The following is a 21,394-nucleotide window of genomic DNA, read 5'->3' as shown; positions in this document are numbered from 1 at the left end:
AAAAACCAAAAAAACAAAAAACAAATCTATGCCCCCAAGACTTCATATATGTCTGTATTACTTTGACTCTGCAAAGAACTGAACATCTCTGTTTTCCCAAGAATTCTCTGGGAATTGTGAATACTTTATGTCTTTTGGGATCAGCTTTCATATTAATTATGCTACAAAACCAACCTTGCCAGACCCGAAAGAAAACCTCAGACCAAACCCAGAACCAAACACCACAAATCCAGACAAGGATGTTTAAAGACTTAGAAACAGTTGCAAGAAACTACAGTGTTGTTTGGGGGTTGGTTTTACCACTTACAGAATCTGCATTTGTAAAAGAATGTTTGGAATATAAAATCTGTGCTTGTGTATGTTTATAATGTTTACAATGGATAGATAAAATTTCCAGGTTTAAACTTTTATCAGTAGCACATCTATACTGTTTTTTTATCAAGAGAACTTTTTCAGACTTCCTAAGGCTACCTAAGTGCTTTGCAAAGAAAATAAATATTATTGCCCTGAACTACATGCAAAGATCAAAATCACTTTTTAAATATCAATGAAATAAACATCACATATCTTCTCCTGATTTAATGATAGGTCTTTGAGCATGTATGAGTAAATTATATAAATTCTTAGCTCTTTTTCAAGTTGTCTCTGACATCCAGGTAAACTTGTGTGCTTGTTGTTTGGTTTCATTCTAACATATGTCAATACCAAATATTTGGAGTAGGGGCACATGACAAGAAGAAATTTCATTTTAATGCTCTATTTTCTAGAAATTAGTGTTGGGGTTAGCTATAGCTATGATGATGTGGACCATATGAGTAGTGAGCCCCTGGGAATCTCATGAGGCAATGTGCAAAGTGCTGTACCTGGGTCAGTGCAATCCTCAGCATCAACACAGGCTGGGGATGAACAGATGGAGAGCAGCCCTGCAGAGAAGGGCTTGGGGGTGCTGGTGGTGAGGGGCTGGACATGACCCAGCCATGGGCACTCCCAGCCCAGAGAGCCAAATGTGTCCTGGGCTGCATCCAGAGCAGTGTGGGCAGCAGGGACAGGGAGGAGACTCTGCCCCTCTGCTCTGCTCTGGTGAGAGCCCACCTGCAGGGCTGCATCAGCTCTGGGGGCCCCAACAAGTTGAGGTTGAATAACTTCAACTTATTCAAGTTGAATAAGTTGAAGTTATTCAGTCTGGAGAACAGAAGGCTGTGGGGTGACCTTGCTATGGCCTTTCAGTACATAGAGAGGGCTGACAAGAAAGCTGGAGAGGCACTTTTTACAAGCACATGTAGTGATAAGATAATACAAGGGCTAATGACTTTCAGCTGGAAGAGGGTAGATTCAGATTGGAAATTAGTAAGTTCTTTACTAGGAGGGTGCTGAAGCATTGAAACTGGTTGCCCAGAGAAACTGTGAATGTCTGGGTGTGTTCAAGGACATATTGGATGGGGTCCTTGAGCAACCCAGACTAATGGAAGATGTCCCCCTTCATGGAAGGATGTTGGCACTAGGTGATCTTTAGGATCCCTTCCAACCAAACCCCTTCTGTGAGTCAATGATCTTTGTAATATATCCTAATTTTCACATTTCCTACACTTTTCTCAAACTGAAACTGTTAGTCTATTATTTTTTATCAATATGTTGGACTGGATATTTGGAAAATAAAAATAGGTCACTATAAAAAAAGGTCAAGAATTCCTAGTCTGCTGAAGAAAAATGTGAAACTTGTCAGTTTCATATTTCCGCTCAGGAGGCCTCTCTGAGTGATGTTTTGCCTTTTATCTTCTTTGTAAAACCTTGAGAGCTTCTAAGCCATAACAAAATCCCATTATATCTACTGAGCTAGGTGGTAATAGCTAAATTATAGTTTTGTATTACATGCAGACTGGACAGAGAGACCATAATAAACATTGCGCTATACTGGATAAATGGTCCATCTAACTGTATATCCTTTTCTTCACAGTGACCAATATTAATTAAGGTGCTTTTTTTGCAGCAGCACGGAGGTGTAGCTTGACAGCTTAAAAGAACAATTGAAAGATTGGCCTATTTTTTGTCCCCTGTCCTTTTGTGTGATTTTTCTTTGCTGCTGTTGCTTAAGCAGATTACACATTGGATGTTTCCACTCAAATTTACTAAAAGGTTGGCATTTTAGTGGTTTATCTATTTATTAATCATTTTTTAATTAAGAAAAAGGACACATTCATCTCTTAAGCTGTAGCTGCAATCTCCTAGCAACAGCAATGTCATTAAGATGTAATTTCTTTTTTTACTTTTAATCATTACTCTTTTAAATATTCTTGACTCTTTAGAGTGTCTGAATTTAAATACTACTTTACCATAAGATTGAGATCTTAAAAAAGATTGATTTCTTTGGTGTCAACAAGATTATGCTAACTTATAAAATAGATAATATTTTAAATGTTTGTAATAAATAGTGTATGGAAGAAAATGCTCCTAAAGATTCACACAAAATCATATATTAAATGAGTTTTGTAATAATTAGGAAAATTGCTTCCCAAGCATAATTTTAATGAGTTGAGATTCAGAACAATAAAGCTACTGATACACATAATATAATCAATAAAATCATACTTTTATGACAGTCATCAACATAGCACTCTTTCGTTTCACCCTTCATTTCTCTCTTATATGCTGGTGGAGCTGTAAAAGAGAAAATAAGTGAACAGCCCTCTGTAATACTGAAAGGTAAGAAATAACAATATAACAGTCTTTTTGTATATTTATGTTTTCAAAGGAAATTTTGAATATACAACATAATGATTTGTTTATTCCACTTCAAAAAATTTTCCTATTTTTTATATTGAATATACCTAGATGATAACTTGCTGTTTGACTCTTCTTGAAATACAGTAATGAATGAAAATATTTCAACATTATTTTTGTTCAAAAAGGACTGAAAAAAAAACAGAATTAAAAAAAATAAAGCATGTCTATATTTTTTTCAATAAAATATTATTTTTTATAAACATCCTCTTTACGTCATTTAATCTCTTGGATGACCTTAGCCACATCTAGGTATAGTCATCGAAAAGGAAGATAATTTTATTGTAAATTGATGTAAACAGTTAAGAATCTTTGAAATAAAGTGTCATGAATAATACTTTGCCAACCCAGTTTATTCTACATGTTCTGAACATATTTTAGTACAACCTGAATGATTAATTTCTCTCTATTGACTGTAAAGATTCCTTCGTGGATGCTTCAGACAGAATACTAAAAGCTAAGTTTATCACTAGACTGCTGAAAAGTTCCCTCTTAGATTTAATTCAATTTGACTTTTAAAAACTAAGTTTAAAAACAGAAAAAGTATTTTATACAAGTTATTTAAATATGTAATTACTACAAAAAAACTTTGCAATCTCTCCCCACTTTGCTTCTGAGAAGGGGGTAGAAACTATATAAATTAAAAAAAAAAAGATTTAATCAAAATTTGAATTTTTTTTCATATCCTGGCAATAGGAGCTAAAAAAAAATAAACCAGTTGTTCAAATAAATGTATTTTTTACCCTTTAATCTCTTTAGATTTTCAGAAAACCACCAAATTAAGGAGCTGTTACTTTGAGTCTTCATAGAAAAAGCCTTATATTCTCATCTCTTTTTCACTTGGCTTTGGTTTTGCTTTACCTTTACTTGACCTTGCATTGTTGGAATGAAAGTACGCAAGTTATTGTGCCAGTCCTCAATAACTTGAACTTTCATGATGAGTGTCACAGGGAAGAAAAATGAAGAAGAGTGTCAGGGAGAAGGAAAGTGGGTCTTTCAGCACTGACCCAGTGTGACCTCCCGCAGGTATTTCCCAATTGTGACACGAGAGTCCTTTAGCATGATATTCCACGTCCATAGAGAGGGCAGCATTGCTACATTTTAGTGATGTTACTCACATCCAGATGCTATAAAACTAAAAAAGGGAAGTGACTCTGTTGCTGGAGGGGTATGTTTGGTCTGTGCTGCCTTTGCAGAAGGGTTAGGCCTCTCAATTTCTCTTGGAATTAATATAGCTTTGTGAAGGCTCCTCAGATGTCTGGTGGCATGAACCGCTCGTGTGTGCAGCAGAGCAGGTGTATGATGCCTGCTGACTTGACCAAGCCTCCCTGATGTGGTTCTGCAGTGCAAATGCTGCAACCTGTGCACCAAATTGTCTGTTTGAGAGACAAACACGCTCACATACATCCTAATGGACCATACATTAGTCCAGACCTAGTCTACAGCTTAGGATTTTTTTTCCCAGTTCTAAATACTGAAACTCTAGGATGTAAATAAATATTTGTGTGAATGAATGTAAAACAGTAAAATTGAACATTATTTCAATCATACAGCAAATTATCCTGATTTTCCTCTACCTCTCAAACAGAGAAAAGTCCTTGTATATCCAAGTAAGCAAGGAACTTCCATTCAAAGGACATAGTGCAAGCCTACTTAATAGACAGTGGCCCAATTCTTACTGCAAGTATTGCAAGTGAACATGACGTAAGTTATTTTAAAGTAACTTCTGCAGAAGTTATGACAGATTTAAAAATTTTAAGTATCTATGTAGCTAATGGAGTATTTATGTTGTTTAAATAAAAGTCTTGCTGACAAAGCAATGACCTATTATACCCATAAAATTGAAAAAGATTGAAGAGAACATATTTTGTATTTATTTACCTGGAATATGGCCATAAGCATAACTATTTGTGAGATACTTCATTTTGTGATGTCACTAATGGCATAACGAGCAACAAAGTCTGAGCACTTGGGCAGAGGTAAATAAACTGTGCATTTAAATGTAATCTGTAAATACAAGAGATAAGAGGAGACTTCTGTGATGTAACTATGCAAACAGGGTGCAATAAGTGCATGTATAAGATATAAACTGAAGAATATGAACAGTAGTTATGGAAAAGGCAGGAAACGTGGCTGGCAAAATGAAAAAGTTTTGCTCCTGGAAGTAAGATAATCTATATTGGAAACAGATGACGTTCAATCTTTCTTTAGGAGAGGTTGTGAGGATCATAAAAATACCATTGGGGGAGGGGGGGGGAAGGAAGTGTTGGAAGGAAGGAAGGAAGGAAGGAAGGAAGGAAGGAAGGAAGGAAGGAAGGAAGGAAGGAAGGAAGGAAGGAAGGAAGGAAGGAAGGAAGGAAGGAAGGAAGGAAGGAAGGAAGGAAGGAAGGAAGGAAGGAAGGAAGGAAGGAAGGAAGGAAGGAAGGAAGGAAGGAAGGAAGGAAGGAAGGAAGGAAGGAAGGAAGGAAGTGTCGGAAGGAAGGAAGGAAGTGTCGGAAGGAAGGAAGGAAGGAAGGAAGGAAGGAAGGAAGGAAGGAAGGAAGGAAGGAAGGAAGGAAGGAAGGAAGGAAGGAAGGAAGGAAGGAAGGAAGGAAGGAAGTGTCAGAAGGAAGGAAGGAAGTGTCGGAAGGAAGGAAGTGTCGGAAGGAAGTGTCGGAAGGAAGGAAGGAAGGAAGGAAGGAAGGAAGGAAGGAAGGAAGGAAGGAAGGAAGGAAGGAAGGAAGGAAGGAAGGAAGGAAGTGGCGGAAGGAAGTGTCGGAAGGAAGGAAGGAAGTGTCGGAAGGAAGGAAGGAAGGAAGGAAGGAAGGAAGGAAGGAAGGAAGGAAGGAAGGAAGGAAGGAAGTGTCGGAAGGAAGGAAGGAAGGAAGGAAGGAAGGAAGGAAGGAAGGAAGGAAGGAAGGAAGGAAGGAAGTGTCGGAAGGAAGGAAGGAAGTGTCGGAAGGAAGGAAGTGTCGGAAGGAAGTGTCGGAAGGAAGGAAGGAAGGAAGTGGCGGAAGGAAGGAAGTGGCGGAAGGAAGGAAGGAAGGAAGTGTCGGAAGGAAGTGTCGGAAGGAAGGAAGGAAGTGTCGGAAGGAAGGAAGGAAGTGTCGGAAGGAAGGAAGTGGCGGAAGGAAGTGTCGGAAGGAAGGAAGGAAGTGGCGGAAGGAAGTGTCGGAAGGAAGGAAGGAAGGAAGTGTCGGAAGGAAGGAAGTGTCGGAAGGAAGTGTCGGAAGGAAGTGTCGGAAGGAAGTGGCGGAAGGAAGTGGCGGAAGGAAGGAAGGAAGTGGCGGAAGGAAGGAAGTGGCGGAAGGAAGTGGCGGAAGGAAGGAAGGAAGGAAGGAAGGAAGGAAGGAAGGAAGGAAGGAAGGAAGGAAGGAAGGAAGGAAGGAAGGAAGGAAGACTTTTGAATTTGATTTTCTGTGGACCTTAGTATGTAGTCATCCTCATTAGGATCATTCCTTGGCCACCTCAGCAGGAATGCTGACTTGACCCTCTCATCAACCCAGGAAGGGCAGAATTGTTTGCGGCCTGCAATATGAACTGAATCAATAAAAATGATCACAGTAAATAAAAAGGCTCAAGAAGTTAAAATTAGTGCCTGGAGGTTATGAAGGCAGTAAGGGGTATCTCAGATCATCTTAGCTCATGTAGAAAAAAAATAACCAACTACACCCTGAGACACCCCTGCAATACTCTGGCTTTACATCAGAGTAATGCATTGGAAATCATTTGGGATGTTGCTATGTAAAATCGGGCACTACAATGATTAATCGGGTCACCAGCCTCTTCTCCCTTATGTCTCTAAAACATTATTTAATTAAAACTTAAATGCCATGTGGGATTGGTCCCAGGGTATGGTTTCTAGGCATTGCATAAATAGGAAGAAGGTATTATTTTATTGTTAATGATGTTTCATCTATTCAGTCTTTCTCCAGTCTGCTGATGCACAGCAATTCTCCTTTTAATATGCAGACACCAATGCATGCTGACTTAATAGATAATTCCAGAAAGGTTTTCAGAAAATTTCTATCATAAAATTCCAATTCACATGAATTGAAGTAAAGGAAACAAAATTTCAACAAAATATGATTATGGAAGGCCATAAAAGAAAAAATGTCTGATTCTGATATTCCACGCTAATGAAATAGACATGTTTTTCTTTTTTTTCAGACAAAACACAACAGATAAAAAAAACAAATAAAACTCCCACCAGAACAAAACTTCTCATATTTAATCAACCCAAATAGTTTATTTCAGATTTCTGTTTTGAACCATGCTTAAAAATATTACTTTGGTTTACATCTTTACCTGGGTTGGCTGCCTTTTATTTTTTTTAATAGCAGAATAAAGGAATTAATGTTTCCTGAAAACAAAATCACTTCTCCAGAGTTCTATGATTAAACAGTGTTTTTAATTTTTTTGAGATGTTTTTTAGGTAAGAGGATATTTGTGTTTCAATACTTTAGCATTCAGCTCTGAAATCCTTATTTTTTGAAGTCTGAATTCTGAAATCTGTTTCCCAAATTAAAATAATTGCATTACATAGAATTAAGATGTGAACTAATAAGAAAACCAAGGCTTGGTATTACTGTCACACCACATAACTACATAAGGCCTTCAGAAAGAAAATGACCGGTATATGAAACCTTTGATGCATAAAATCAAGTCTGAGAGAGAAGGAGAAGGATAGAGGAAGCCTTTTGTTTAGTTTGGTTTTGTTTTGTTTTTTGAATAGGTTTTTTCTATAAATCAGTAGTTCTGTGTCTGTGAAATACTGGGGTAGAAGGCAGGGCTGAGCCTTCTGAGACTTGGGTCTATTTCTAGTGCTATCAACGGCTTGACATGTGACCTTCCCAAGGTCAGTGCTTGTGTTTTCCAATCTGTTGAACAAATAAAATTATATTGTGCTCCCCTGGAAAAGCCTCTGAGATGGGTTGACAAAAAGAGAAGGAACTGGATATTACTCTTATGTAAGATCTGACTTTTTTTGGTTGTATTCCTGAGTAATGATGATAGTCATTCAGTCACCATGTTTGTTCATCACAGATTTCAAAGCACCTTTGGGCTCCCACTTATAATATCTTCCACTTCCTCAAACTAATAAATTGAAGCATGGAAAAGAGAAATAAGTTGCACAGAGTCATGTCAGCAAACTAGCAAACTATTGGTGGAGGCAGATCTTTGCCTCAGTTCTTCATTCTGAGAAGCATTTTCCTTTTTCATTATTAAACAACGAAAATAAGTTATAGTTAGAGAGAGCAGAGACGTAAGCTCCTATCTACTTTTTTCCATTTATATGATCCTTATGTTGCTCTGAGACTGTGCTATGAAAATGGCTAAGAAAATAATTAATTATTGAAAACACTTCATGGATCTATTATTCAAGCTGATGTTATTCAGTAGGATTACTTGTGTAAGCAATAGATTGAAAGTCTGGACAGTTTTTTTCCTGCAGGATTTTTTTTTTTTGGTCGAGAAAGATACTTTTTTAATGTCTTGTCTATATTTAAATGACACTGATTTTTCGTCTCATGTCTCATCACTAAAGTTTTTATAATGATGATGAAATGATGAAAGTAATTTTTAACTAACTTTAAATTGTATGAATGAATGTTACTAAACTACCTCAGTCATTTGAATATGTTGCAAATAACCAGCTGTTTCAACCTTTTGCTTGTGTTTAGTCAGACATGGGACACTCTTAGGGAAAGAATGAAATAAGCAAGCAATCAAAACCGCAAAGAGGTTGTATAGCAAAACTGCAGTACTATATTGTGTATTGATCATGCTACATGGAAGTCATGTCTTGCAGGATGTTGGGAATTGTTGTAACAAGGTACTTAAAATGATAATGCTGGAATCTTAAGAAAAAAAATTTGCTGAGATTAGACTCTGGTGCAAATGTTACCACTTCTTATTAAAGGATGCAATGGTATACTAGTACATTTAGCTGGCTAAAAGAACAAATATTTCTCACAGCTCCAGTTAATTTCATTGTAATGCTTTTCCCCAGCCTAAATGTATGTCTTTTATCACAGAGTGAAAAAAAGAATTCTGTGTACTTCAGTGCTGCAGTGCTGAATGCTGCAATGCCAAACTTGGGAAGACAAAGCCTGGAGTGAAATCTCGGTCCCCAAGTCAGGCAACCAACCATCTCATGTATTGCTCTGGGAAAGGCAGAGCTAGGATTTCATGTCAGGACTGAGAGCAAGGAAGATGCAGCTGGGAGGACATTTCAAGTGAAATGCTGCAGTGAAATCTCAGTTCACGTTCTGATGTCAGGGCTGCAGCAAAACCATCTCTCTCCATCTGGGCTCCTCAACTTGAAATTCTCCACTGAAAACAGACAGCCCACTTCTGTTGTGTCAAAGTTTTAAAGTGCGTGTGTGAGTCTGTGTGTGTATGTGTGAGTGTGAGTTTTGAGATGAGAGGAATAAAAGGAGGTGGGTGACTCAGCTCAGCTCCCTATCACTCTCCTTCTAACCAACAGCACAGTGGGCAAAATAAACTTTCCCAGAGAAGACACAGGGTCAAACCACTACTAATTTGGAAGGAGATTAATTCTGTCCCTTTATTAACCCTTATATTTGAAAAAAAGGCCAGTCCAGAAGACCAGAGACTGCAGGAAAATAAAGAGGAAATGAAAAAGAAAAATTAAAGAGAGAGAAAAAAAGAAAAATTAAAGAGAGAAAGAAAGATAAAGTATAAATGTCTATCTGAATTGACTCCTTTACCAAACATCTATTCTATATACTCTCACCCATAAGTACAGCAGCTGTGGGGCTTGGTCCTGTTCTAAGAACTGCTAGAACAGGTGCTTTAGTGACTTTAATGCAAGCAATCATAGTAGAAACTGGGTCAGAAACTCCGATCAATATATATAGTTTAAATAAGAAATTCTGGTCAGGACCTCAGCCTGGCCTGCTCACTAAATACACTTCTTTCTTCCGCATCATCAGGATTTCAAAGTGAAATGACTACACGGGTTTTATGGCAGACTACACACAAGATGGATGCAAAATCTGTCCATCTTTCTGACTCCTATTTCCTTTTCTGACACCTAAGGTTTTAACCTTTTAATATTAACCTTGTGACCTATTCAGCCACCATTTCCAACACAAAATTACTTCAAGGTCTGATGACAATGTATACTGGAGAAGAATGTTGATGGGTTTTGCTACCAGCTCCATAATCTAAACATCTGATATGTGAAATATATTACGTCAAGCTCAGTCTCACATGAAAGCACAAAGCAAGCAAGTCCTCCCAGGCTGGCAAGTGCTGTAACTCATGCTCCCTTACTGCCTTTCCATGGTTCAAGGGATCTCAAAATTATTTTTCTTGTAAAGAAGAACAGCTGCAGGAAGAGGGTTGGTAGCCCGGTGTTTGAGGGTATGAGCCAAGAAAGAAAAACATGTGGGCTGGCTCTTACACTGCAGAAGATAGAGAATTTTTTATTTTCTCATCATGAGCCAGTCTCCTACTCACTAGATAGAAGGAGGTAAACCACTTCTCTAAGATTCTTTTCTTTTTTTCTTTTTTTTAGTCATCATCATCCGCCACTGCATCATTTAGCAAAGCTCCGTCTGGTGAACATACCACAGGGAGACTTGGAACACGCTCACATGCCATTACCCTCAGAAAAATCAAAAATGAAGGAGAAAATTATCTAGTTTTGGAAACCTCGTTAGGTCTAATTGCAGTTTAGATAGAAATCCAGTAGCTATGTGTGACGGCTGGCCTGTGAAATATACTGAGATAGAAAATTCTGAGGAGATCCTGATATTAGTTTAAACCCTTCTACCCTTAGTTAGAACTTGTTTATCTGAGCTGGTTTAAAGTCATTGTATACACTGAAAAGCATAGTTTCTGCAGGAGTTGCAACATATGGCAGCATCTATGTTAACTATCAGGCTGTGTTAAATTCCACAGTCAAAGCCTGAACAAAGACATAATTTCAAATTAAATAATGATCCTATAACTCTTTTATTTGCTGGTCTTTCATGATTTGTAGTGCACAAATGTTTAAATGCATAGGTATATATGTATGTGTGTGTGTGTGCATCCACACACAACATCACGTCTACAATGTAGGATGTCTTTGTACCTCCATAGAAATAATGAAGCCAGTTTTACAGTACATAGCAGAAACACTGAAATCAGGATATCTACCATAATAATTGCTTTCTTCTCTAGAACCTTTGCAGATGGTCTGGGTTCTGCTCAGCAAGTTCTACAGTGGTAGATGAAGTAACTAGCTTTTTAACATGTTGCAAAGTAGCACAAATATACCCTTACCCAGTGTTACTTACATAGCCATAGCAACACGGAGATGGGAGATTACTAAATGGGAAAATGAAGAAGTATCCCACTACCTTTTCCTATTTCAAGTAACTTCCCATATCATGAGTAAACCAATTTTTATCCAAAATGGCTTCATTTAGCTTGTACGTAGTTAAATATGGACTTTACACCCAGAGGAAAGGTATAAGTAGTCAACTCATTGTTTTAGACTTCTAGAATTTGCAGACAGAAACATGAGGTAAAAGATAACAGTCAAGGACAATATACTTGTATGCTTTTTCCCTTATCTGATCTTCTGGATAATTTAGAGAGGATTATGTGAGTTCTGTTTATACAACCTGTATTTGAGTTGTAAACTGGGATGCATATACTGAATTTTAAAGACCCAGACTTACTGGCACTTCAGCATTGTATGGTCTCTCACTTTACCACACTCTCTAAGAAACAGAGTAAAACATTTCAGCTCCCAATCAACCTGACCCAGGAATAGGCATTTCCATAAAACTATTAAAGGCAGGCCCCTTATCCTTAGATACATGTTTCCAAAATTAATTCAATAAGATGAAAAAACCTAGAAATTTGGGATTATGACACTGAGTAATGATAGATTAATTTTCTGGGTCTTTCTGTGCATCTTGACTAACAGAATAAAAACCTTCAGACATCAAGTCTAAAATGGATGATGCATTTTTTCTTCCACTCTGAATTGTCTCCTAGATGTTAACTTTTGCATAGCAGATGCTCTCCAAATACACATATTTTAAATATAAGACATAATTTTCCAAAGTATACTGTTGAAAATACAATGGCTTTCTTAGATAAATACTTCTTTGGAAGCTACGTAACATCCATAAACAGTCCTGTTTCTTCTGGCATATTTTTTACTTTTTGTGTTTTAACCCCTTTGAAATTCCAGGTCCCCAGATGGCTTCCATCAGTTCCCACCTCTCAGCAGATCCTTTGTAAGAAGCAGGCAATCTGTCCTTCACGCTTTGACAACAGGGCATTGTCTCCTTCCATTCATTCAATTCATATTTATTTATTTAATATCTTGTTAATGTTCAGGTCCTCTGGTTGCATTTTGATTGTTTTTACGGTGCCTGAGCAATTTTAATAACATAAAGGTAAAGATGTTTGGAAGTTTTATTCTAAGGCAGGAGGAGAGCAAGTCCCCCTGCCCCACATCTCAGTGAGTCTTCACCAGGCTCCAGATATTCAGTCTTTCCTCTGCAAAGACTTTGTTCACAGTGATCTTGTCACTACTGCTGACACCAAGTAAATGTGTCCTTGACCCTTGCCCTGACCCTTTTCCTTTCCTTTCCTCTCCTCTGACTATCCTGCTTCTCTCTGTGGATTGTCCTAGGACTTCCTTGCCTCCAGTTCCCCTTGCACTTTGAGGCTGCAATTTTTGATCAATGGAAGGTTTCCAAACAGCCTTGCACGCCCTCCCTTCCAGCCTGACATCACTGAGAGACAAAGTCAAAGAAACCACCAGGAGAAATGAATTAATGCGCCCCTTTTCTCTTTTTTCTTTTCCTAGTGAAACCAACAATATATTTCTTATTGTGCTTTCTGTCTCAGTGGCATTTTATCTCTTCTAGCCCATTTGTAATTTACTGCATAAGCTTTTTCAGGGTCAGGATTTCTCTCTTTCTCTCTGCTTTTATTTTTTTTTTTCCTACTCCTGTCCCATTTCCTACCTCGTTTCCCTGTCCCTCCCTAGTCCCTGGCCACCACAATAAACCAAAAGACCAAATATTCATCCTGGGGACTTGAAATGGCCACGGCAACTGTTGTAACTTGTCTGTGGTTTAATCACATTAATTTGATAAGATCATCATCGGCAGGATGTCTAATTTATTTGCTAGCGGTAGCCAGGGAGAAGCTTTGACCAAATTAACATGCCGCCGGGACCAGGGGGTGCCGGCTCCATATGGCTCTCTGGATTTTCCTATAAATAACCCTCCTCCAGCCCACTCCCGCGGTTACATCCCTACCAGTATGCCGCAAAGTTCACCAGCGGCGCCGGACTCGAGAGGCACAGCCCCGGGCTGCAGGAGGCACCAGGGGGCTGGGCTGATTCTCCCGCCTTCGCGCCTCCTCCCCGTCCTCCTCCTCCTCCTCCCGTCCTTCTCCCCCTCCCCCTCCTCCTCCTCCTCCTCCTCCTCTTCTTCCTCCTCCTTCTCCCCCTCCTCCTCATCAGAGCAAGGCAGGGGAAACGCGGGTTTCCACTTGCACCACCAGAGGTGCAACTGGTTCCCCGCTCGTAGGCATCTGAAAACCGTCCAAATGATGCAGAAACTTTTGCGTGCTTGGCTCCTGTCTTTAAGGCCAGGCACCGATTTTTCCGCTGTGTAATCTCTTTTGTCAGAAGGGTGGGAGCTGGAAAAGGGCAGCGGGGGGGGGGGGGGGGGGGGGGGGGGGATGGAAGGGGCGAGAAGGAGGGTGTTGAGGGAAGCAGGCGTTTTCTTTCCACAGAGAGTATATAAGGAGCATCCCTAGAGAAATATCTATGCGTGGACATACACTCATCTCTAGGTCTTTATAGAGATAAGAATAAGCTCAGTTTCTACCCTCCCCTGCCCTCCTTAAGGGAGACGCTCCACTCCGTGGGAACAGGTAGCGTGAACTGCTAACAGTGCAGCAATCCCCTCCCCCCTACCTGCCCTCTTCTCTGTGATCATCTAAATTATGAAAAATAGAGAGTGCATTAATCCACGGTTCGACATTGCATAGAGAGCACCAGCAAGAGACAAAATCCAGCATAAAACACCCTAGACTGCAGGGGAGGAAGAAACGCATTTAAAGCGACGATAAAAATGGCGTGCAGAATAATTACCTCAAATTGCTATTCGCTTGACACCCTGACACTAATTCTGTTGAAGTCATTGGGAAATACAATAAGGCAAACGAGCCTTCCTCTCCTTCTTGTGCAGGTGTGAGTGTGTGTGAATGGGGGCAATAAGAAACCGGTCGGGAGGACGGGAATGCTAAACTTTCCATTTTAAAAGAAAAGAAATAAATTAAATCATCCATTTAGAAGAACGCATCTAAATAGATCTACAGCTTTTAATGCCAGCGTTTTTAACGCTTGCCCTGTACGTGGATTGATTTTTTTTTTCTTCTCCAGCATTCCCTCAGCAGATGGATTTTTGCCACTGCAGCTCAGCAGAGGGTGTCAGATCTTTCAGTGTGCACCAGGTTGAAACGAGCAGAGCCTCTTAGCAACTCTCCCTCTGCGTGCATGTGAGTGTGTGCGAGTGTGCGGCTCGGCAGCAGCGGAAGAAAGAGGAAAGAAGAGCGAAGCGAGGCAGCGAGCGAGGGAGCCAGGAGGGGAGGCAGCGTTGCCGGCAGGGCGAGGCGAGGCGCGGCGCGGGCGGACGGGCGGGCGGGCGGGCGGCCCCGGCCCGGGCCCCGCGGCAGCTCCGGCCGCCGGCGGGCATGGGCAGCCGCGCTCCGCAGCAGCGGGGGCAGGCGCGGCGCGGCGCCGGCGGCTCGGCGGGCAGCGCCTAGGCTGGGGCGGGCGCTTTCAGCACCGCGGCGCTGGACAGCGCCCGGCGGGCGGCGGGCGAGGAGCGCGGCTCCGCCGCCGCGCGGCAAGGTCAGTGCGCGCGGAGCCGCCACCGCGCAGCCTCCGCGGCCAGCTCCGCGCTCCCGCCCGCGCCTCCCTAACATGCAGCGGCGGCCGGGGGCCAGCAGCACCGCGCCGGTGAGCCAGCCCGGCCGGCAGACCTCCGCTTAGCTGCCCGGCAGGCGTCAGGGAGGGAGAGCGAGGAGGGGGAATTTTTTTTCCTTCTACTTTTTTTTTTTTTTTTTTTTTTTTCGCCTGCCTTGCAGTACGTGCCTGGATAGTTTGTGGATATAATTACTGACTGGAATCTGGGCTGTTGCAGTTGTGCGTGGGGGGGAGAGAGGAGAAAAGAAAGCATCCCCCCCCCACCCCTCCGCCGACCCTCCCTGCTCCCCCACACACATTTTTTTTTTTCTCCCCCTTCGCTGGTGGTTCGGACATTTAATGTATTGAATGAACTGGAATTGCTTTCCCTGTGAGGACGATGGTTGCTGTTACTTTGTGATGAGATCGGGAATGAATTGCTCGGTTTAAAAATGCTGCTTTGGATTCTGTTGCTGGAGACGTCTCTTTGTTTTGCTGCTGGAAACGTTACAGGGGACGTTTGCAAAGAGAAGATCTGTGCCTGCAACGAGGTAGAAGGGGATTTGCACGTAGACTGTGAGAAAAAGGGATTTACCAGCCTGCAACATTTCACCGCCCCAACTTCCCAATTTTACCATTTATTCCTGCATGGCAATTCCCTGACTCGACTTTTCCCTAATGAGTTTGCTAACTTTTACAATGCGGTCAGTTTGCACATGGAAAACAACGGTTTGCATGAGATTGTTCCTGGGGCTTTCCTTGGGCTGCAGCTGGTGAAACGCTTGCACATAAACAACAACAAGATCAAATCGTTCAGGAAGCAGACTTTCCTGGGGCTGGACGATCTGGAATACCTCCAGGCAGATTTTAATCTGTTGCGGGATATTGACCCGGGAGCATTTAGGGACTTAAACAAGCTAGAGGTGCTGATTTTAAATGACAATCTCATCAGCACCTTGCCCCCCAACGTGTTTCAGTATGTGCCGATCACCCACCTCGACCTCCGGGGAAACCGTCTTAAAACCTTGCCTTACGAGGAGGTCCTGGAACAGATCCCAGGCATTGCTGAAATCCTGCTAGAGGATAACCCCTGGGACTGCACTTGCGATCTGCTGTCGTTGAAAGAATGGCTGGAAAACATACCTAAAAACGCTTTGATCGGCAGAGTGATTTGTGAAGCTCCCACTAGGTTGCAGGGCAAAGATTTAAATGAGACCACAGAGCAGGAGCTGTGTAAAAAGAACAGAGTAGATTCCAGCCTAGCTGCTCCCCCTGCCGAAGAAGAAACCTGCGATCCTGGTCCCATTCCAACCCCCTTTAAAATACATGGCAAAGAAGACCCTGCCACGCCAGGATCTGCTCCAAACGGAGGTACAAAGATTCCTGTCAACTGGCAAATCAAGACCAAACCCACTGCTGCCGTGTCGACAGTGAGTGCGAAGAGCAAACTACCAGCCACCTTTTCCTGCCCGCACATCTGCAGCTGTGATCAGATCCCTGGCTCAGGTTTAAAGGTTAATTGCAATGATAGGAATGTGAGCAGCTTGGTGGATTTGAAGCCCAAGCCCTCCAACGTGCAGGAGCTGTTTCTGAGAGACAACAAAATACACACCATCAGGAAATCCCACTTTCTGGATTACCGAAAACTTAATTTACTCGATCTGGGCAACAACAACATTGCCACCGTTGAGAACAACACATTCAAGAACCTCTTTGATCTCCGATGGCTCTACATGGATAGCAATTACTTAGACACCCTGTCCCGAGAGAAATTCGCTGGGCTGCAAAACCTGGAGTATCTGAACGTGGAGTTTAATGGGATCCAGATGATCATGCCTGGCACCTTCAATGCGATGCCCAAACTGAGAGTCCTCATCCTCAACAACAACCTGCTGAGGTCTCTCCCAGTAGATGTGTTCGCCGGGGTCTCGCTTTCCAAGCTGAGCATACACAACAATTATTTCATGTACCTCCCGGTGGCGGGGGTGCTGGACCAGCTCACCTCCATCACCCAGATCGACCTGCACGGCAACCCATGGGACTGTACTTGCCCTATCGTGCCTTTCAAACAGTGGGCAGAGATGCTGCGCCCCAAGGTGATTATGAGTGACCTGAGGTGTGAGTCCCCTGAAGATTTCTTCAAGGAGGATTTCGAGTCTCTCTCCAACGATGTGATTTGCCCTCAGTTAAAAATCTCTCCCACATTAACTTCTACTAACAAAAACAGCACCGGGTTGACAGAGACAGGTACTCACTCCAACTCCTACTTGGAGACCAGCCGGGTCTCTATTTCGGTGCTAGTGCCAGGGCTTCTGCTGGTTTTTGTGACCTCTGCCTTCACAGTGGTTGGCATGCTGGTTTTCATCCTGAGGAACAGAAAGCGCTCCAAGAGGAGGGACGCCAACTCCTCTGCATCTGAAATCAACTCCTTGCAGACGGTCTGCGACTCGTCCTACTGGCACAACGGGCCCTACAGCGCCGACGGGGCCCACAGGGTGTACGACTGCGGCTCCCACTCCCTGTCGGACTGAGGCGGCGGGCGGGGCGGGGGCGGCCGCCCCCCGGGACCGGCCCTTCATGCGCCGGCCGGGGACAGCTCCGCACCTCCGCTGCTACCTTTTGTGAGAAGCGAAACACACAGACACCCGCACGCCCTTCCTCACGACCCCGATAGCAAGCGCCGAGGCCCAGTGGGAGGCGGGGGGAGCCCGGCACGGAGCGCATCCCCGCAGCGCTGCGCAGCCCGGCGCGGTGCGCGCATCCCCCGCCCGTGCGCGGCCGGAGCAGCGACAGACAGACGAGGAACAGCTTCCTTCGGCTCCGGCAGGGCGACACACGGCTCCTGGTTTTGTTGGGCTTTTGTTCAGTTGTGTTGGGGTTTGATTTGCTTTTTTGCCCTCTTCCCCTGTGGACCGACCCCTTTCCAAGAGGCCGGGAAAATGAGAGGAGCAGAGGACTGGTGTTGGCCTCCTCCTGACGGCAAAGCAGGAGTGGAAAGTTGCACGAAGGCATGAATGTAATGTAAATAAATGACTCCGACTCCGAAACAAACAGACAAATGGACAGAAAAAAAAAAAAAAAAGTGCTGCATGGCTCGCATGGATACAACGCACCCCAGGGACGCTCCAGCCCCCGACTGGAAGCAGCGTCTAGTTCACACCATCATCCCTCTTACCTGATAAGTCCCTTCGTATCAAACCTTCTATATACAAAATACAGTATAATAAAAAGTGCCATTTCGCCAGTTTTTTTTTTTTTTTTGTGTGATCAATAGGCAGTAGAGATCGTACTTTTACTGTGGAAAAAAATTGTAAAGATTTTATTTAAGACATAGTTGCATGAATATTCTCATTGGATTTTTTTAAATTTTTATTTTTATTTTTATGTCTAGGTGGGAATTACTTTGCTGGGCGAGATTTGCTTTGTTGATAATGGGTTGTGTTGAATTTCTTCAGGGGAGGTGGGGAGGGTAGGCTTTGGTTTTGTTTTCTCTCTCTTCTTTTTCAATATACATAATCAGTATTGCCTTTCCATCTGAATGTAAAAAATTAGTACCCTTGATTTCTATTATGGTAACAGTGTAAACATACAAAAGAAAAATCCAAGGCAGTTAAGCATGACCAATTAATGTCACTCTAGCGCTTAGGCTGCAAAGTTTAATGGTAGAAAATTCTGTGCTGTTGTAAATCTTACTATAACTTGAGGAAAACAGAACTGAGGAAGCAAGTGAAACTTACTAATTCTATTCGAGGATTTTATAATGGCATATTTTTTCAGTATTAAAGTGAAAATGTTTTCAACTCCGGGTCCTTACCATTTTTCCAGCATCCAATTCTTGCAAACGGGTTACTTGGGTTTAGGGGACAGAGCCTCCTTTCAGTGCTCTGTGTGTGTGTCTCTCCCTCCCTCCCTCCCTCCCTTTCTTTCCCTCCCTTCCTCTTTCTCATTCATTCACTGGCAGAGGCACAAACACCCTTCCTTCCCCCCTTTCCCAATGTAAATAACACACAGAAGTTTCCTGCCTGCCTCCTCCCCTCTCCCTCCCCTCCTCGCCTCTTCTTTTTTTTTTTTTTTTTTTTCCTAACGAGGCGGTGAATCCCTTTATTAATACTGTGAATCTCATGCTGCTGCCGCTGCTGTCACCGCCTCTGCTGCACACACTGCAGATATATTAGGGATGTTAGTGGGAATTTGCTTTAAGTGCCTCTGCCCAGCTTGGTCTCATTAAGCTGGAGCCGAATTTCCGCGGCCAGAATTCCCGCCCGGAGCAGCTTGCCCGGTGGGGCAGCTGCGGGCGGCCGGGCTCCAGCAGCTGCCGCCAGTGGGAAAAACGAATTAGCCCGCAGAGATTTTCCCGTTCCTGCACTGGGTAGCTCCACTCTTTGATATTAAAAGCTGAAAAAACCACGGCGCAGTGCTGCAGTTGGACTTGAGGCAGCTCGCCTTTGATCCCCTTCCTGTACGGGAAAGTGCCCCTAAACTCAGTCAAACCTGTAAAGGCGAAAGTCTCTGCAAATCACTTGTAACTTACAGCTCAAGTCCCAGTGGAGATATGGAGAATTTCAGTCACGTTGCTCCTGGCTTTCTCCAGGCAGAGAATCCTTTTAAAGAGTAAAACACCGTAAGGGACTTGCTAAACTTCAAATACTGATTTGGTGTGCTTTGTAGAAAATGCCCACCTTTGGGATGTGTGAGGAGAAAACAGACAAGCATACACATTGCAATAGGTGTGCTCTTAAAAGTGAGGCAGAAGCCTGATTCCAGGTATTCATGAAGAATTAAACATGGAGAATACATCATTCCTCCAGAATCCTTTATCACTGTGGAAAAATCTGCAGTCTCCTAGAAAATACCTTGAAGTTTGGTTGTGGAGCTCTGAAAGTGGCATGGCCTGCTTAACTACACAAACCATTCCTATTTCAAGGACCCTTCTTTATTCCACCTTGCTGCTTCATTAGACAGATTGTTCTGCCAGGATGCTCTGTGTAAGACAAAGCGATGACAGTAGAGGCACTACTTTGCCATTGTGCAATCCACTGTTGAATAGTTAGAGAAGAAAAAACAAATGCACTTACATGTGGGCCAGTAATTCTGTCCTTGGGAGGCCATCAAATTTAGCTTAGAAATAGTCCAAAATTACCTGTTTAGAAATGAGCTAGTGCACCCTTAGAAGACCACCTAAGTCTAGCTGCCTTCTTTGTGATATTATAGCGATGAAATTGAGTAACTAAGAAAATTGAGAACACATCCCATGCTAAGAATAATAATAATTACATTAGAAGCGCTGTAATGGAAGTTAAGATAAAGTGCACAATAAATTAAAATGTCAAATCGCTGACTGAGATCAGACATGCATGCATTTCAGAGAATATAATGCTAAATATGTAATTTTAATTTGTCATAATTGAAAAGTAGCATAAAGTTGGAAATTTGCTCATTTAGCTTCCTAAAAAGGCTAGTTCACTGGCATACCTATGTAGAAATGTCAATTCAATTGAAATGTTGAAGACATGTATTTATCACTCTGTTTCTAGGTTGTGGGGAAATGACAAAATGGAATTTTCTATGTCATTTTCTGAGTTTAACATTCACAGGATTCTTTCTTCCATCTTGCAGACACTTGCCCTTAAGACACATAGCTCACCCAACTCTCTGAGATGACGTAATAAGTACCAGGCCTCGAATTACAGTGCTTATCTTATTTACACATCTAACACTTCCATGATTATTTTTATCAAACAAAACACTCGACAAAAAAGAAACATAAAAGAAAGCAAAGGGATTATTGAGAATGTTTTGAAGAGGTGTGGAGTTCAAATATATTAAATATGTTCAGTTGTACTGCATTAACAGCAATAACCAAAACCTAAATGTTTTATTCACTGAGAATGACTGTCACGATATTACTTTAACATTGGAAGCCTGTAAGATGTCCATACTGTGTCAAAATGGGTGTTTTTCCCTGCTAACTTAAGAATCTTGTAACTTCAAGTGTAGTATATATCACATTAAGTTACTTATTTCTTAATCATCACAGCAAAGGCATTTCTGTTCTTTCAGAAAGAAAGAGATTTATTATTTAGCTAGTTAAAAAGGGTTGTTTGTGGTTTGTTTTTGTTTCTGCAAACACTTCAACTAAGAATAGCTAGAATTTAAACTGTTGCCATAGAAATCCATGCCTTTATACATGGTAGCCTCCTGCATGCCATTGCAGAAGAGTGAACAGAATTCTAGAAGCAACCTGAAAAAATTTTAAATTCATACCCGAGGTGATGTGTGTCATTTTGAGAAAAGGTGTGCTGTTGGAACTGCATAGAAATGTGTTATTATGTTGCTTTACTAAATGTATTGGCTTTGTCAGGTTATTTTATAACTTCAATGCAGTTGCATTCAAAATACAGTTTCAGATCTCATTGCAAACTAAGTGATGTAATCTTTGAGGGGGTTTACTGTTCGGTTAGAGTTTTGGGTTTTTTTCTTAGTGTTTTTTTTATTTAGTTTTGGGTTTTTTTTAGCAAGAGTGGGGGCAGATGTCATCTGATGTAGAAGAAAAGGCTTTGTGTACTAGTCTTTACTCAGGTAGAAAAGCTGTGAACTACGCAAAGTGAACATTTCACATTTTTTCAAAACTCATTTGGGTGAAAATTAGGGCAGAAAGAGGTTGAAAAATGCTCATCT

General features: G+C 42.0%; 1 protein-coding gene across 1 annotated transcript; it reads left to right on the top strand.

The window, feature by feature from the left end:
- The first annotated feature begins 15,168 nt into the window (after positions 1-15,168).
- On the top strand, positions 15,169-18,475 carry SLITRK1 (SLIT and NTRK like family member 1). The gene has a single exon (XM_058799974.1). It carries the CDS (start codon positions 15,169-15,171, stop codon positions 17,245-17,247), a length of 2,079 nt encoding a protein of 692 aa, XP_058655957.1. The 3' UTR covers positions 17,248-18,475.
- The last annotated feature ends 2,919 nt before the right edge of the window (positions 18,476-21,394 follow it).

This window comes from Ammospiza caudacuta, chromosome 2 (assembly GCF_027887145.1).
Source record: "Ammospiza caudacuta isolate bAmmCau1 chromosome 2, bAmmCau1.pri, whole genome shotgun sequence".
NCBI lineage: Eukaryota > Metazoa > Chordata > Aves > Passeriformes > Passerellidae > Ammospiza > Ammospiza caudacuta.
Note: the sequence above shows the minus strand (reverse complement) of the source record. Positions and strands in the feature narration are given on the sequence as shown.